The following is a 17,737-nucleotide window of genomic DNA, read 5'->3' as shown; positions in this document are numbered from 1 at the left end:
TACAAATCTTCATTCTTTCTCAATTTGGTTGGCAAATGACAAAACGATTGAACAATTTTATTTTTGCATTACCTTATTTATAATTGGACTATGTACAGGCTGTGACTCATAAGCAGTATGTTCTGCAACCCCTTACTAACAGATTAATCTAATTGAAATACAACTTAAATGCAAGAATCCATTTGTTTGAGGTGTTTGTTCGCAGTGCACCTTGTTCACAGGCAAGGTACAACATATTCTAAATAAACTTAAACAATGTAAGAATCTAGTTATCCATTATCCTGCTGCAGGTAAGCATATGTGATATGTCTGTTCAGGTTTTGAAATTAATACAGAAGAACAATTATTTCTATAGCTAGTAATAGGCAAATCAGCAATAAAATTCACAGGTTAAGAATTACACTCTTACCTCTGTATCTGAAAGTCGCTGCTGTACATGTTTTGTTCTGTTAATAAGCTGTTCCTCCATTTCAATATCACTGCCCCCACTCTGATGGGTGTCACTGTTGTCACTACTTTGAGGGCTTGCTGCTGGTGACCCTAGTTCAAAACCACATTTCCCAATTACTTTTAGATATGTATTAACTGGAATGTAACAGGACTACATAAATCTACCTCAAATTTTTACCTCAGCAGCTTTATTTCTGCAAACAGTTGAACAAGGGATATAATTCCAACATCCCAAAACACTAAAAATTCTTTTTAGAACACAGCACTTCATACAAAATTTGTATTCTAATGTCTCTTCTTGCCAGTATATATAAACTCTTCTTGCAGAGCTATATGAATTTCCTAGCTTCTAAAAGAAATACAATTTTCATTTGATTTCTCACAAAAACATGATTTCAAATTTTTACTATTCAAATTCAACAGCTGTAGAAAAACACCGTGCTATCAAACTTAGCAGACTGTGGTGTACTTCTAAAACTATACTTACAAGGTGAAGGGACTGCTCTTCTGAGCTCCTCTTCTTCTGAAGGAAAAAAGCAGGATGAAAAAATAAGTGACTAAAAATCTTTTTGTCAGCATATAGTTGTCCATGATTCATAAAAATCAGCAGTAGGGAAAGAAAGGGAAACCACAATAAAATGGCTTTGAAGTACCTTCAGTAATGACTGTGGGCAAAACACAGTCAAGTGAAAAAAAACCAAAAACCCCACAAAAACAAAAACAAACCAACAATGGCATATAGTATCGAAAAGTAGGTAAAAATTAGGTAAGCTTTTGTAAGAATTTATGGAGCTATGTAAATTACAGATCTTCAGTGGAACAAGAATAGTTAATTGATGAGTTATGGACCATCCTCTGAATTAAAAACAAACAAACAAAAAAAATACATACTACTTTAGATATATGAATTGATCTGAAATAGAAAGCTTTTCAAACATGCTTATGAAGTTTTAATGCTTTTGTCTCTATCCACAACCTCTGCTTGAAAAATATGCCAGCATGACTCTTGTTAAAAATATTTCAAGTAAAAAGTTCTATATGTCCCTTTTGTCCAACACTAACACGGAGACTATGGAAATCAAACATTTAACTACAAGATCTACTGGAAAACCACATACCTTTTTTATTTCCCATGGGTAGATTCGTACTGAGTAAAGATGCAAAGGAGCTTTGTTTTGACAGCTGAGCCTTAGCTGCTAGTGCATTATTCCACAATGCTTTTATAAGCATTGATGCCAAATACAAGGTCTACAAGCAAAACCAGACAACAGCACCATTAAGAAGCAGTACGTTTTGTATTCAAAGATCCATTGTTAATCTACGTGCCAATTCTACAGTTCACCAAAATAAACAAACGCACAAAATCATGTGTGAAACAACTTCAGATACAAACTTAAAATCTCTCAGTGGTTACAGAGTCTTCAAAAATCTCAAAAAAGAAAGATAATTCAAAAGCCAGAAAAGGTTTACTTGAAGAAACATGACAACTTGACTCAGTTTCCTTATGCATTAGTATTAGTTACACATGCATTCCTTTAGAAAGACAAATTTATAGTTCTTGTTTAATACATTAACATAATTGCTTTTCATTCACCTTGCCTTTACCTGTTCAGTGTGAGCACTTGGATGAAGAGTCGAAACTAGGTTAAGAAGATGTCTAAGTGGGACAGGGTCCAAGTTTTTGATCAAAGAAGGAAACAAGTCATGTATGTAACGACTGCAATGCTTTAGCTACAAAGTACAAACAAAGAAGGTAACAGACCAGCAAAATGTTCTCTAAACAAAAAAATAATTCAAAGATTGATAAAACTGCAGGAATTAAAGAGTGTATTTGCACAAATCATCAGGAACCACTTGTTCAATAATACTCCAAGCTACACCAGACTAGCAATTTTGTCTAAATTTAGTTTTTATATTGTATACCATGTCAATGTAACAATACCTTCCTTACTTCCAGTTCTAACAGATTTGGTGAAAAGAAGAATTGGAACATTATTTTGTTTTTTAACTTAAATATAACTTGTAAAATATTAGCGTGGATGCTAAATCCTGAGGTAAATAACATTTGCTATGACTGTCTTGTTAGCAGTGATAAATACAAATAAAGACATTGCAGGCTAATACAAGACTGAGAAAACAGACTGTGCAAATTGTGCGATGATTATTTAAGTTTGTTTTGTCTGTACAGTAATGGATGTCAAAAAATGTGACAATGTGTTTAGCTCACTATTTACACATTAAAGTGACACTGCTCCTAGATGTTTCCTCTTAGGTTAAATGCTGCTTTTCATAGTCACTCAAAGGGCTTCATTATGCTTGCAAAGATGCTGATATTTAAAAAAAAAAAAAAGAAAGGTTAAAGAAAGCTTCTAGAAAAAGATTCTCAATGTTTGGTACCAAATATGTACCTCAAAAAGGTTTTTTTTCTCAGTCTTTATTTATTTTATTTTGCCTCCCTGGCATATAAAATACGTTTGTCAGCAGCTTTTGGGGTAAAGGCCATCTTTCACAGGATTCAAACTGGAATGAAATTATGAGTTCTATACAAGGATGCATTACACATCTTGAGATATCTGCCTTGACTCAGAGAAGATAAATTTTTGTCAAAAAAATGGTTTAAAAAATGGAAAATATATTCTTTAAGGCCTTCTTTTAATCTAAAGATGTCAGCCTTTTAAACAATAGAAGTTTAAACCTTTCAAAGGAAGTAATTATGACATACTTAATTCTGATACCAAACATATGTATTTTGAAAATGAACATGTGGACCGTAAAAGGAGTATCACATTCATGGAAGTACATTAAGTTCCTAAAATAGTATAAAAGAAAAAATGCAGAGGTCTAACACTAGTGTGAGTTGCTGTATGTGTATTTGTGTATTAAATCAAGTAAAAAAATCACTTTAAAAATGTGAAGTAAGCAATTATTAATTATACTCTGATAGAGAAAATTGTTGGAGCATATTAGAGTGAATTGTGTTATAATGAGTATTTATTACCATACCAGCTGCATGTTATAATGACAATGGACTATATGGGTTTCAGAACGTGCCCACAGTAGTATTTGTCTGAAAAATTATAGAGAAAACATATATACACAATACCCCCTCAAACTGTAATTTGTGTAAAAGTATGTTCCCTACACCTGTTCGAAAAGATCAATTCTATTTCTCTGACCTTCATACTGAAACCCTGAAGGGTTTTTTTGGTTGGTGTTTGTTTTGCTTCAGTTTTGGTGTGTGAGGAGTGTGGTTTAGGGCTTTTTTTTTGATCGGTTCTTTAACAATAAAGGCCCCTCAGGGCCTTCTATAGACTTTTAACACCAGCACTGTAGGACAGCTGTTAACTTCACTGTCACAATTTTCACCTGACTGTTCCTACCAGGAGTAACAGAAATGGAAGCTACATTACATAGAAACAAGGCAGTTTATCACAATGGTGCAAATATTACATGTACCCCACAATCTTTATCCCCATTCTCAGTGAAAACAGTCTTTGCTATACAACTTCATTTTTTTCTTCTATAAAAATAGCCCAGATGAATTCTTGCAGTTAATGAAAAAACAGTAATTGTGGCAGTTACCTAAAAAGGTTACCATCAAAACACACAGACAAGACAAAGTAAGAAATTCAGCTTTATGAATATACTCCAAAATCCACCTGCCATTTTCTTGTTTGTTTTTTAATCACCCCTGCAATTATACATATTCTATACATACCTGTGCAGCAGCCCATATACAGTCTATATGTTGTGTACTAAGTCGCCCTTCAGCTGCAAGGAAATTCAGAATCACTTGGCACTGTTTGATGATCTGTAAAGTAACAATATATTGAGGAAATATTCACTAGAACAAGAAGTTACTTGCTCCGTTTTTATATTAAAAATAATATTAGACAAACCTCAATATGTAAATTTGGTCCAAAAATGTGCTCAACTACGTTGTTGCTGATTAGCCAGTCTGCGAGCTCTTTTGCAATTGACCTAGGGATGAAAGAAGAGCAGAACCAGGTAAAATTATCTGCCTAAAATTACCTGCCTATGGTATATACACTGTGCTCTTCCTTAGCACAGCATGTCTTTCAAATTAAGATCTGCAACTGTAGTAAGCATACAAAAGCTCTTTTGAGCACAAAGCATACTCAACATTCATTCATTCACATAGGAAGCAAATGATTTCCATGTTTTTTCTTTAGCTAGAAGACTTATGTCAAACATCAACATTGCCCATTCTCCCCTCTGGATCATTAACCTGTAACAGCCAACTCTACCAATGGTATTAGTTAATACAGCTCCACAGACCACCTGTAGATCACTTTCAAAGACCACACATACAAGATTTTGACATATGCTACTATTTAACCCAAATTTAGAATTAAATTCCAGGACTACTATGTTCACAAACACATCTAAAAGTGGGAGTGAGAGAAATTATTTTTTAAAGAAAGCCACTTCAATATTTTTAGTTTCTTTTCAATACCAACTGATGCAGCTTTAAAATCCTCTTCTCATACACAGCACACAGATGCTTCAAAATTCTGATTTTATTTCATCCATAATAACAGGGAAATTTACCCACTGTCAATCCATATGCAAACGTTCATCATGGAGGCTGAATTTTGCAAAATAAAAGTTGAATTTCCAAGAAAGGACTGCCCTGTCTGGAAATCAGTGCATAAGCTCCTTTCTATTCCTTCCTTTCAAGTAAACACTTGTTTACCCAGATTATGGCACCAGAGGCAATTAAAGGACATCACTGTATTAAAAACACAGTTGGTCATTTAAACGGCCCTTGAATAAAAGCACTCTGTTTCACAAGGAAAAGAGACTATGAAGGAAGAGGTGTCTTAGAGGACTACAGAAAGATTTATTTTTACCACTGCTATCCATGTCATTTTTATGGTCACTATTAAAATTCCAGGATTGCCAATCTTTACCATCCCTGATAAGAAAGTAAGATTCTTTTGGTAAAAAGAGATTGCCTTTGTAGACTTTCCAAAAAGGATTCACTTTTCTAGGGCATGTTGTCAGGTCTTCAATAGTTTTAAATTGCCTGATCCCTATGGATGAACTCAAGGAACAAAGTTCCTATTACTCAACCCCATTCCTATACTGTCCTTTTCTATTCTAAGACATGAGGAATCAAATATTCTTATATTGTTCAAAAAAGATAATGTTCTCTACCATTTAAGTAGTAACTGGCTTGCAAGGTACAACAATTTACCAACAGTGTCTTAATAATAAATTATTTCATATACTGTAAAGTCAGTTTCACAGGGTATCTGCTCAAAGAGGGATCTGTTCCACAAAATGAAGATCTACTAACTTCCTACAGCCTCATTTCAAAACAAAACCAAAACCCAACCACCATCCCAAAACAAACGTTGGAGCGTGCATATCACAGTCATTCAGGGCTGGCTTTTCTAACAAAATCTGAATTAAGACCTTTACACACGTGATTTTGCTGATTTTACAGCTAAAGGAACCTAATACTAATTTAAATGTATGCTACCGGTCTCCTTAAAGAACTAACATGGCTCCCAACAATGCTCTTACCCACTTGTATCCATGCTGACAAGCCCAAGTGACCACAGTGGCATTGCCCACATAACTCAAGAGACTCTGCTACTTTCCATTCTGAGTCAGACAGTTGGTATTTTTATATTACAGTCAGCTTAATTCACAAGTGCCTAACCCACACTCTGAAAATTGAATGCAGCCTGCAAAGAAGTTTCTTGAACTTACAGTCTACTCACACACCTTCCTTATGGCTTCACATTCCTTCCCCTTGCTATGAGCAGAAATGCTCAAGCTCTATGACCGAAATAAAAGCCAAAAGCCTCACAGTTTGCATTTTTCACACAAAAGGTAAGAGAGATCTGATCAGGAGTGAACAAACACCCACTAGATGAAAGAGATGTGAATGGATTCACTTCTGGTTATGAAAGAAATTATTGCATATGGTCCTCCGTAAAAGGTAAAAGCCCTAACACCTGAAGTCATAAGTGAACAGAGGCTATTTTGTTTCATGACCACTTAATTTCTTCTTGGATCTGATTTTTCAACCCTGTAGCTTTCAGAATGAATCGCAGATAAACACTGATAGATTCACTACGCATTTTTAATATGAAAGGATATATACTGCTCAGGGGCTTTTTAAACCAAATACTTCTACTAGTAGCACAACATCCATTAGACATTATATCCAGAGTCGTATGTTCCATTTTAGCTACTCCAAAGGGAAGAACAAAACCTCTCTTACAGAGTGTGTTCCATCACATTTTATTACATGAGTATGGCAGCTCTCTCTCTCTGGTCTGCACCATTTCTTTTACTGAGATATGGATTATTGTTTTGAAGGAACGCCTTGTTTACTAGAGGTATTCTCAGAGGTAAAAACCTCTTTATCCTACCAGTGAGCTCAACTGTGATAAAATGACATCTCATATTTCTGAAGGTAAACATTCATTTGATATGGATTTGCTGAGGATGACCAAAAACAAGAGGATCCTTGTGAAAGGCAGAATGCAGTCTTTGTGTTTCCCAGAGAGGACTGCTCCTCCCAGAAAGTTTTTGCTGAGGGCACAGCAGTCACTAAATATACTACCTTTTAAGATGATAAACTTATTACCAGCACTAAGTATTTTGTTCTCTGATTACTAATAAAAATATTTATGATAGCCGATTCAAGGATTCACCAAAGAAAACCAATTTCAGTGTAAGTGAAGGATATCTGACTTATTTCCTGAGTACTTCCATTAAACAACAAGTTTATTTCACTTTCTGGTTTCTGGCTCCTTTAATTTGCCTCACTTTCAAACAGAGGGAACATGTAAATTCACAAGTGATTCCAGAACTTCATATAAATAAATTCTCAGCCTGTGGATAAATTATTGTATGATTTAAGTTCGTGTATTGTCACTCACCCCATTTTTACTTAAACAGTTATCAAAAGCCATATAGCCTTAAGAAATTTCAGATACGCTCAAGTTCATACAAATTCACTGAGTTCTGAGCTGCCCCAAATAAGCAGGGCAGCCTTGGATAGCTTTTTATTAAGTGTGATTTTCAGTGTTTTTCAATGCAGTTTCATTTAAATTTCTGTGTTGATTTTTTTCAGATAGTATGCATTTTTCATAATTCAAAAGTACTTTTTTATAGAGCTATTTGCAAATTATTGTATGACTATTCCTATATGATACCATTACAATTCAAGCAGCTTAGGAAAAACTCAATTCAAAATCAAAATATGCTTAAATTTTCTTTTAAATGAAGTCCTTCAAAAAGTTACAGAAAAAAAAATCCTTCAACTGAAGGAAACAGTGGGAGTGAAAAGCACGCATTATGATCAAAATATAGATACGCTTTTCCTTCTAATATGAAGGTAGCAGTACAAAAAATGTTTTTACAAGTTAGATAGCTAAGTCATGTAGGCCTTAATAGCAAGAACATTCACCTTGGTAGTACCATATATTATGTACTTTTCACAGTTAGTAACTGGGATATAGCAAGAGGAAAACTCATTTAAAGAACCTGACACTCTCTGCAAGTCTGTGTCAGGGGTGAAGGAGCAGAAGAGACAGAAAAAGTAAAGGCAGCAGCTACTTGAATTATCTCTAAATCTTTCTCACACTGGAAATCTACACACACATTGGGCTATATGATCTCCAGAACTAATTAGTTTCCCCATAAACTTGCAGTTTAATTCACTGACAACTCATGCCTGTCAAAAATAACTGGTTTACTTCCAAGAAATTAAATTCAAGCATTTTTGACATTAGTTTCCTGAGGCATTCCATGAGATTGCAGGGAAGAGCAGAAGCTATGTAGGTTCTGATATAATCTGGTGTTTGTAAACAGTACTATGAAAAGTGAGTACTAAGCTTGAATCTGGTTCATTATTGTAAATAAAACTATCCAGAAGGAAGCTATGGTTTACACATCTTCCCAGTAGGTCAAAGGATGCCCCTCAGTAAGAGGACTGGGTTAAACTCCTAGAAACATTTTAATCCAAGGCTGTGGTGCAATATGTGGAAGCCACACGATGACCCAGATCCAGGAACAAATCCCAAAGCAAAGTAACACTCCCAAAGGAAAACTAATTTATCCAATCAGTCAATTCCCAATACAATTCAGCACACATGTACAAACACACATCAGGTCAGTACAGGATGAAATATGACAGCACGTCAACCTCACGGAAAAATATAATTGAAACCTTAAAAGAAAATATGTAGAAATACAATGAGCATCTTGCAAAGGATGAAGACTGACTTTTACCAACAAAATTTTTGAATTAGCACCTACAACATAACAACAGATGGAAAACACTGTTCTCAACTCTTTAGGATCAGAAATGCAGCGAGGATGAAGCAGGCACCTGCCTAAACACACACTCAAGCACATGTTTTTTTTATGAGCACACATTTTCTTATTTGATGCTCCCAAACCACCACTCTGACATAATCCTGAATATATTTATTAATCTCTGAATACCACTAGAAAGGTATATGCCACTAGAAAGAAACATTAGTCAGCTGAAGGAAAAAAATTTGCTACTGTTTTTTTCAGGGAAAATCTGAAAAGATCCCTGTAATATGGAATAGAGAGAAGGGAAGAGGGATTTAAATGATGCTGCCACAAATTCAGTTGGTGAGCCCAGACAAGAATTGAGAACGCAAAAGCTAAGAAAACAGAGGTGAAGGGAAAAAGTAATACAAAACTTGTAGTGTAATACCTCAATAAATAAGAAAAGAGAGGAAAAAAGAGAAGAAATAGTCCAGATTTTTCTGTTAGAGGTGAAAAGAGTTTCAGACTCTTTTGGACTCTGAAATTACTCTGTAGGAAGCTTCTTAAATGAGAGTAATCAAGTTTTTAAATGAAGCAATAGGTCACCTCAGCATCAACCTCAATCCTGACACTAACGCTTGGCTGCCTGCCAAGAGAATAACAAAACAAAATATCTCTTTACACATGTTATTTCTACAAGCTGACAGTGTCCTCATTAAGGAAAAATCCCACCACTTATTTCTCTTGTGGTCCAAACAGCACACACACAAAAAATCTTTCCCTCCCTGAAAGGCATGGCCATTTTTTCACTAAGCAACATCAGCAAAATAGTTTTAGGAATCACTGTTCAAAGACTTGGAAGACACTTCTGTTCAGTCTTGTTATTTTTAGCTTCAATAGATTTCGTACTCTTCAGTACCTCAGATTGCCAAGAATTTGATTCTATCTTAAGAGCAAGGAATAGCTAAAATAAAATTGTATCTCTGAGGGATATTATGAAGCTGAGTCATTGAGACACTGCACATATCTATATGATACGCATACTTCATCACCACAAACGCTCAACCCTAGAGAAGACAGTTGGGTAAACTAAATGTAAAAAGACATACAAATACTTACAGCTAGAAAACAGACTTCCCTGTCTTAAGCTTTCTGCTGCTTTGAAGTGCAAACTGTGAAAACCAATGTTTTTCTTGACAGAAGATGCTTTAGCTTCTCCTACATCATGGAAAAACTTGCAACCATGCAGATAAAGGTGGGAAGCTACTGTTGCAAACTATTTGCTAAAAAATCCTGATGAAACTTCCAAACAAAAGGGAAGAGCAAGGCTAACCTGATAGCTCTTTTTGAAAAAGAAGATACCTCCCGCAAACCCACCTTATCAAGATACAGAAGGAGAAATCCCAAAGGTTGACAGTTCCAAATGCATCTGGAAAAGTCAAAACACATAATGGGGATGACCAGACATAATGCAAACCATCTTCCTTTTGACAAATCTGCAGAGGCTGCAAAGGTACAAAATAAATCTTAGACTTCCTTACTGCACTAAGGAAAGAAAATAGGAATGAAAAACTTTCCTTTTACTGCTCATTCAATCACTGCCAACTCCTTAAGTACCTTCTCATCCAAAAACTTCTCAACAGAGCCTCTAATGAGAGGGTAGCTTTGTACTGAACTAAGTGTAGAAGTGAGACTTTTCCCCCATTTTCTGCATCAGCATTTTCTGATTATTTCACAGCAAGAAATCAGTGACTTCAAAAGATATCTGAAGATGAACAGCAGTACTTGATACCGAACTGTACCAAACATTTCAGGTAAAACTCCAGAATGATTGGGATTCAGATTAAAAAAGCCCCACATATTACAGAAGTGGAAAAGAAGGTCTTCTGCTCGTGCTGCATTGCTTTCAAATGACAGGCTGTTTACAGACACCCTTGCCAAGAAAGTAGTATCTCAAATGAGAAATTGACAATTTCCTTCAGGTTTAAAATAACTCTGATGTTCCTGCATAGTACATCTGCTCCTCTGCAGGGAAATTTAAGCACCCTTTTCTTTTTTCCTGTCAAGAACTTTCCTTTTTCAGTTTCGACACAGAAAATCTAACAGCTTTTTATTAGGTTTAACGGATAGAGTAACTTGTAAATGTTCCTTAATTAGTTACTAGTAGTTAAAAACTATTTCAACCACGTTTCAGAAGATAAACTAACCAGAAACACCTCAATTTCAGATTTTCAACACGAAGGAAGGAGGAGAAGGATTAGAAAAAACATACTGGGCAGTCCCAGTGTATCAGTACACCATAAACTGGCAGTACAATTTTGAAAACATCTCAGCCGACCAAGCCACCTCAGACTCAACATGTTATGCTCCTTCTACTGCAATGGAACTGCAGGGTTTGGATAAAACTCAACGCCTCTCCCAGGACACAAAATATAGAAATAATATTGATATATTAGCATATATTACATTAGTATCACATTAAACTTATCAATGTATAATTCCATGTGAGGGTTTTTTTTTAAACATACATGAGCTTAATGGCATGACACTCAGGTTTCATCAGATTGTAGTATGAAATTTGAGCCATACATGATGAAAATTCTCGATGATTTTTCTGACACTATGTATCAAAATCTACTTTGAAATAATAGCATGGATTCATGTTCATGTATTGATTTAGTGACAAAGGACAAGAAAAAGCTGATCACAATTGGTTACTTGTTTTGTATTCTCAAGGTATTTTCTCATCTTGATGGAAGCAAAACTGCCCTGTTACCATAAATTTTACTCCAAATACTCAAGATGTTATTTCCATGACATCTACAGTACTGTGGTCTTGACCTTCAATATGCAGGTATTAAAATAAAACCATAATAAAGCTACCCAGAGAAAAAAACAAGTCAACAGCTGCTGTAAAAGGTTTTTCATTAACAAGCAAAAGATGGTGGAGAGCATATTTGTAGTGAGACAAATGCATACATGGATACAACCCCCAAGATAAACATAAAGAGTAGATCACACTCCAAGATAAACATAAAGAGGGTACACAAGTAAAATCCTAGATTTTTACCTATTTTGCCTATTATTTCAAAGGAACTATTTCACCTAGCTAAAGATATAGTTTTGTCTGAATTCTAGACAGCTCTAAGATTTTAAGTTCAGAGTTACTACAAAAATCAATAAATTTCCTCACTGGAATATGATCCCACACATGAATCTTCCTGTTACAGGAGTTCCCTTTACAACTGTTAAACACACCTGAATTACACAAATAAGGACTTTGAAGGAAAATAATAAATAGCGTCACAGACTTGGTGGAAAACTAGCAACAAGGTGGGGAGAGTTGGTGATGCCAAGACAAATCTTATTCAATTAAGTAATCAGAAGAAGTAAGAAAGTGGCAAAAATACTACTTGGATATCAATTAACTGATTCTTATTAAACATCACAATGGAGGTAACAGCCCATTGTAGGTATTTATTACTTCAGTATCTACATTTTTCTAAAGGTTACCTTGACTCTACCTTTTAAGACAGTACAACAAATCCTGAAACATTTGGAAATATTTTTAAAGTTACTACTGAAAACTATTTATTAAACCACTGATTAGAATATTTCTCATCGATGCCTCAGATTATCACAACTCCCCACTGTGTATAATCCATAATGACAACACAGAAGAATTTATAGCGCACTTTTAAGTATTCATAATAATATTCCTACTTACGTTTCTGTGTCTGAAACTAATGACTCATTATTACACACATCATTGAAGGTATGAAGTTGGTTCTACAGTTAGAAAAAGGAAGAAAAAAGTTAAAATTGTATCTAAACACTTTGTGAGCTAGTTTTCTTACATTTAAAAATAACATTAGTAGCAGCAAACAAAACTTTCTGGTACTTTGAAAGGTTTTAAATACATTGCTTTGTGAAAATTTAAATGGGCATTTTAGCAGCCAAGAGGAATCAGTTTTCCTTTTTAGTAAACCTTTCTTTCATTAAAGCAATTAAATGATGTTACCAAACTGCACCCACTCCTGAAATCAAAATAAGGTATGTAGCAGTCACTTTTCACGAGAAATGAAACATACTCTGGAAATTGAATGTTTTAGGATGAGTTTCCCCGTTATTCTAACAAAAGCAAAGATTTCTTTTCTCACATTATCAGGGTTGAACCTACAATAGTGGAGAAGGAAAATTATATATATTTATATCTAATAAAGCTTTCAAAGGCATCTGAACTAATTAAGTCAAGAAATTTCAGAGATTAAAAAAAAAAGGTTGTTAAATGTTTACCACCCTTTTCCTCAGCTTTTCAGATACAGAGGTGGCTCTGTATGCAGTTCTTTACATGTACGCATTTAAAAAACATTTTCATTTTAAAATGTATTTTAAAAAACATTTATTATTATGCACTACACTTTTTTGTCACCTTGTTTTCAAAAAACTTAAAGACACAGTAATGTGAATTTTTGAAATTAAAATTAAACTTATTGTGTAACTTTTTTGAAGTGTTTACTCTTTTCTTTCTTGATGCAAGTCTGGTGCATGCACTCTGTAATTCAGGTAATGGCTAATTTCCTGCAGTCTTTACACAAAGATCTCTTATCACTAATCTTGTCAATTTTCATGGGAAAAAAAAGTTTTTTAACAAAATTGAAAACATGCATTCAAAGTCAGTCTCATTACACAATTATTAATAGACAAGTTTTTTACAAATACAAATGAAACATATTTAGGAGTGGAAAACATATGTGAACAGAATTTCATGAAAAAACTCTTATGACCAGTTCGACTTGGGTCAAATAAGGAAGTTTCTGAAGACTTGTGCCCCAAGGGATCCAGGAGTGAAAGAGTACTGAACTGTTACTATCATCGATTTTAAATCCATGCTCACATGTTGATCCAAATTTCCCATACCAAATCCTTATCCAAAGGAATTTTGACAAAATATGTTCTTTCTTGCTGGAATTTTCAACAAATTTTACAATAGTTTTAACAAAAGTCTTAGAATTCTGACACAACTGTACAAAATTAAGTACACACAGGATAGTGTTTTACCACCTTATTCTCACTCATCTCCTAACATTTTGTTCATTTCATGTTTCATTACTATGAATTATCAGAGAGAAGAAAATACATATTTTTTAGCATATATAAAACATTTTAAGAAACTAAAGATGTCTGTGGCCTGATATTTGATTAATGTAACACACAAATGTGTTAGTTACGAACGTCTCCAAAGGTGTAAAGTGTTCATCAAAGGAAGCTGAGAACAAAGAGGCATCTTCCTAACTAGTCTTGTATCAAGACAACACATTGTTCAAAAGCAATGAAAATTTCTACATGGGAATCCAGTGCAAGAAGAATAAACATGCACTGTTTGAGTTTTGCACTAAATTTGTTCAGGAAACCTAACAATGTTACTAATGCACAGAACAAAGCAAAAAAGGGGTTGAAAAACTGAAAAAGGAAGGATGGCCAGATCAGTGATGCATTATTACTTTTCATATACTTAAGTTCATCTGTAAATGGCATGCTAGGAAAGCAGAGAGTCCTATTTATGAGGGATGAGTAGAGAGAAGAGGGTATTTTGGAGCTGAACAACCTAAACAGATGACTGAGAGAAGAAATCAGATGAACAACCAACAGCAAAAGTAAAGCTTCAGGTATAGCTTGGTATACATTTTGCTGTTCTTTTCTGTAGCTATTTCCAACTTCATATTCAACCAGTTACACTTCCACTTTGCTAAAACTAACTTCCATGTGTCAGTCTTCAACCTTGTTTTGTAAATAATAACTTTAGTCAGATGATATTACACTTTATGTATATGTTACATACACATATATGGCTAGCTTATTTGTAACACTCTTCAAGGGAGGCAAATTGGTATTCGGTGGAAAGCAAAGATAATCCCTGTATGCCATGCAGCATGTATTCTGTGAGTCTTAAGAGGTTCCATGAAATGGAAAGGTTTAATTTTAGAACTGGTCATGTTAGCTGTCAAGAGAGAGAAGAAAAAAAAATCTCTTGGCAGATACAAATCAACACCTCCCTGTCAGGAGAGATTCATCAGTTCAAATTCACTGATATTTTTGTTCAAAGAATTCTCTATGTTGAGAACAAACAGATGTTTATCTTCCATTAGAACCAATTAGGCAAGCTATAGAAATTATTTGACCAAATCTATTTCCGTCTTGATCTTGTGAGTTGAAATTAGAATCTGCATCTGAGTAAACTACCTATATGAATTTTCAGAAGAAACTTTTTTTGAAATAAAACATGTATTAAAAAATTCATGCTTTAAACTATATTGCACATAATTTCACAAATTTTCTTTGAATCTTCATGTCTGCTTGCAAAATGAAACTAAGAAATGCTGACAAATGGAATTAAAAACAGATATTGTAGTTCTGAAGTCCTGAATACAAATGGGAAGCTTAAATTGTGTTGGCTTGAAAGAACATTTCAGAGAAATTAGTTTGACAAATTTGAGTCATCACAGACACTTTTAGAAAAAAGAAACTTCAAAAAAGTTGCATGAAAATACTAATAGAATTGAAGTACATCACATCTTTCTTTGCAAAGAGAGCAGAAAACTTCAGTAGCCAACATTTCTCTGAAATGTGGTTCAGATTTCACATTCACATGTCATAGAACTGGCAGTTAAAAGTTCTTCTAAGCAAGGAACACAAAATTAAACCAAAATGCTTCTCAGACTCAAAGGTCAAGCAAAAAAGATCAAAATATACTTCTTTTAAAGATACCATGATAAGATCTTTAAAAAGAAAACCAAAGAGGAGAAAATTTCCTATGATTTCAGTATGAGGAGCAAAATGTCTCAGTGTTCGAGAGCAGTTTTGGAGACTGTTCGTATAAAACAGTCTGAATAGCTTACTAATGATACGCCATTTTTTCAAAAGTTGAAACCAACTTGCTTTAAGCTAAAATTACTGTAAAATTTTGCTTTTGGTAATACATGCCTGTTAGTGAAAATCTCATTTTTACAGTCATATTTATCAATCATACAATTATACCATTTCACAGACCCTCAAATTAACTATATGCCTGAAAAAGTAAACTGACTTTCTTTTGGTAAGGATATACAAAAAGACATACATTAGTAGATGAACAAGGACAACTGTATGAACTCAAAGGACAGTACTTAAAGAAATAAAAATATAATGTAATTGGAACTATGCAAACACTGGAAATACACTTTAGAATCAAAAATTGTGAAAATGAATTTTTTCCAAAATTGTGCAGAATAAAACCCAGAAAGTTAATTTTATGCCCAGTTAATGGCCATATTTTAAAATGTATCTGCCAGATATTATAAGACATTTGTAACTCTCTAAAGCAATGAAAACATAAATAAAAATATATGTTTTCACTTAATCAGTAATGTCACCATTTCTTCCCAAAGTTAACTTTCTCTGTATCTTGCATCTTGAAATGCCTCGTGTTTTCATTCATATAAATGTAAAACTGAACGCCCAACACATTCAAGTCTTATAAACGCAGTTACACTTAGAATAACATTTGATGTAGTTCATAGACTCATTAAAAAAACAAAAACAAAAACCAACTTAGTGGGTCACACACCTACATAAATTTTTTACTTTTGTTTAAAATCACCAATAATCTGACTGGAAATACTTACAGGTTACCTTAAATCATTTATTAAACCAATTATGACTATTTTTATATGTAAATACAGGGAGAAGAAAAATCAAACTTTAATTAACTTGTATTTACTGATGGACAGCAATGAGGAGAGTCACTGAGTGATACCATGTAATCAGCCAGAACAAAGTCAAGTGTGTTCATAAAGTATTACGAAATTTGAGAACTATGTTCATCCTAGTATATAGTTTGCAACGATTCACCATTTTGTGGGTTAAGGCAAACATGACAATATGAGCTATAAATCTTAAATACAGGAGCATCAGAAGAAACAAAACATTGAAAATACTGAGATGAATAAAAATGGTCATTTCTGATCTGTACAATCTGGCTGTAACACATGTACAAAGCAATGACAGACAAAAGAGATACAATGTATCTTGACCAGAGTAATGTGGAACATTTCATGGGAAAAAGAAGGGTGGATTTTTTTGGTTTTAATCTTTCTATCTGATGCTACATATATTGATCTCTTCAATTCAGTCATCTGCTAATTAACGCAGAAACGCTCTTTTAAGAAACAGACTAGAATTAAAGAAACAAGAAAGAAAGGTATGTACAATGCAAAGAAGCAGCTAATTACAGTAGAGTCAAGACACTGTAAAAGTGACAATAAATTGAAAGCCCTTGTAAACAACAAATACAGCCATGTCAAGGGACTCGATTTCAGCATTACTGTCACAAAACATAAGAGATGTGTTTAGCATGCAAACTGTTCAGGAAACATGTTACAGTTCCATATGCTGCAGAACATAGCTATCTATTCACAATCATGCCTATAATTTCTAATTATAGGCATGATTCTGCTGTTTTTGCATATTGAAAAGCCCCCCAAACAAGACTGTAACTCATAAATCAAACAAAAAAAAAAGAAACATTTTAAAATAAGTATTATTTATGTTTAAAAAAGGTCTTACTGTTATTTGACTCAGCCCAGCCAATCTCATTGTTAAAGTTGGAGACATAAAGTATTTAAACGCAAGATCAAGACTCTCTTTATCAAAACACAAGGCTGTATCCAACGGTTCTTTAACTGTGCTCCACATTAAATCTGCCATGTTCCGGGCTGCACTCTGTCGCAACTCCTGGTCTGACAGTTTACATAAATACCTAGAATAAATTACAAATGAAAGAAAGTATGATTCAAACTGGAAGATTCCTGTAACACCATCTTGATTATAGCAAATATATATTTCCAATAGCTGTAGGACTACTAAGTCTCAAAATATTCTTTCAAAAGTTGGCAAAAAAAAAAAAAAGGAAAAATGGAGTTATGCAGAATATTTTTAAAAGTAAATAAATTTCTTGGTTTAA

The 17,737-nt window shown here is 34.0% G+C and overlaps 1 protein-coding gene across 1 annotated transcript in view; it reads right to left on the bottom strand.

Annotated features, from left to right (window-relative positions):
• The window catches only part of USP34 (ubiquitin specific peptidase 34), a 108,153-nt gene that overhangs the window by 68,772 nt on the left and 21,644 nt on the right, over positions 1-17,737 (bottom strand). Inside the window, exons 7-14 of the mRNA XM_054383754.1 lie at positions 17,341-17,533; positions 12,464-12,525; positions 4,350-4,431; positions 4,169-4,261; positions 2,056-2,181; positions 1,569-1,698; positions 938-973; positions 410-540 (exon numbers count right to left, since the gene is read on the bottom strand). Coding sequence (XP_054239729.1) covers positions 410-540; positions 938-973; positions 1,569-1,698; positions 2,056-2,181; positions 4,169-4,261; positions 4,350-4,431; positions 12,464-12,525; positions 17,341-17,533 — 853 coding nt within the window. The remainder of the gene's footprint in view (positions 1-409; positions 541-937; positions 974-1,568; positions 1,699-2,055; positions 2,182-4,168; positions 4,262-4,349; positions 4,432-12,463; positions 12,526-17,340; positions 17,534-17,737) is intronic.

The sequence above is a fragment of the Indicator indicator genome, chromosome 9 (genome assembly GCF_027791375.1).
Source record: "Indicator indicator isolate 239-I01 chromosome 9, UM_Iind_1.1, whole genome shotgun sequence".
Lineage (NCBI taxonomy): Eukaryota > Metazoa > Chordata > Aves > Piciformes > Indicatoridae > Indicator > Indicator indicator.
Note: the sequence above shows the minus strand (reverse complement) of the source record. Positions and strands in the feature narration are given on the sequence as shown.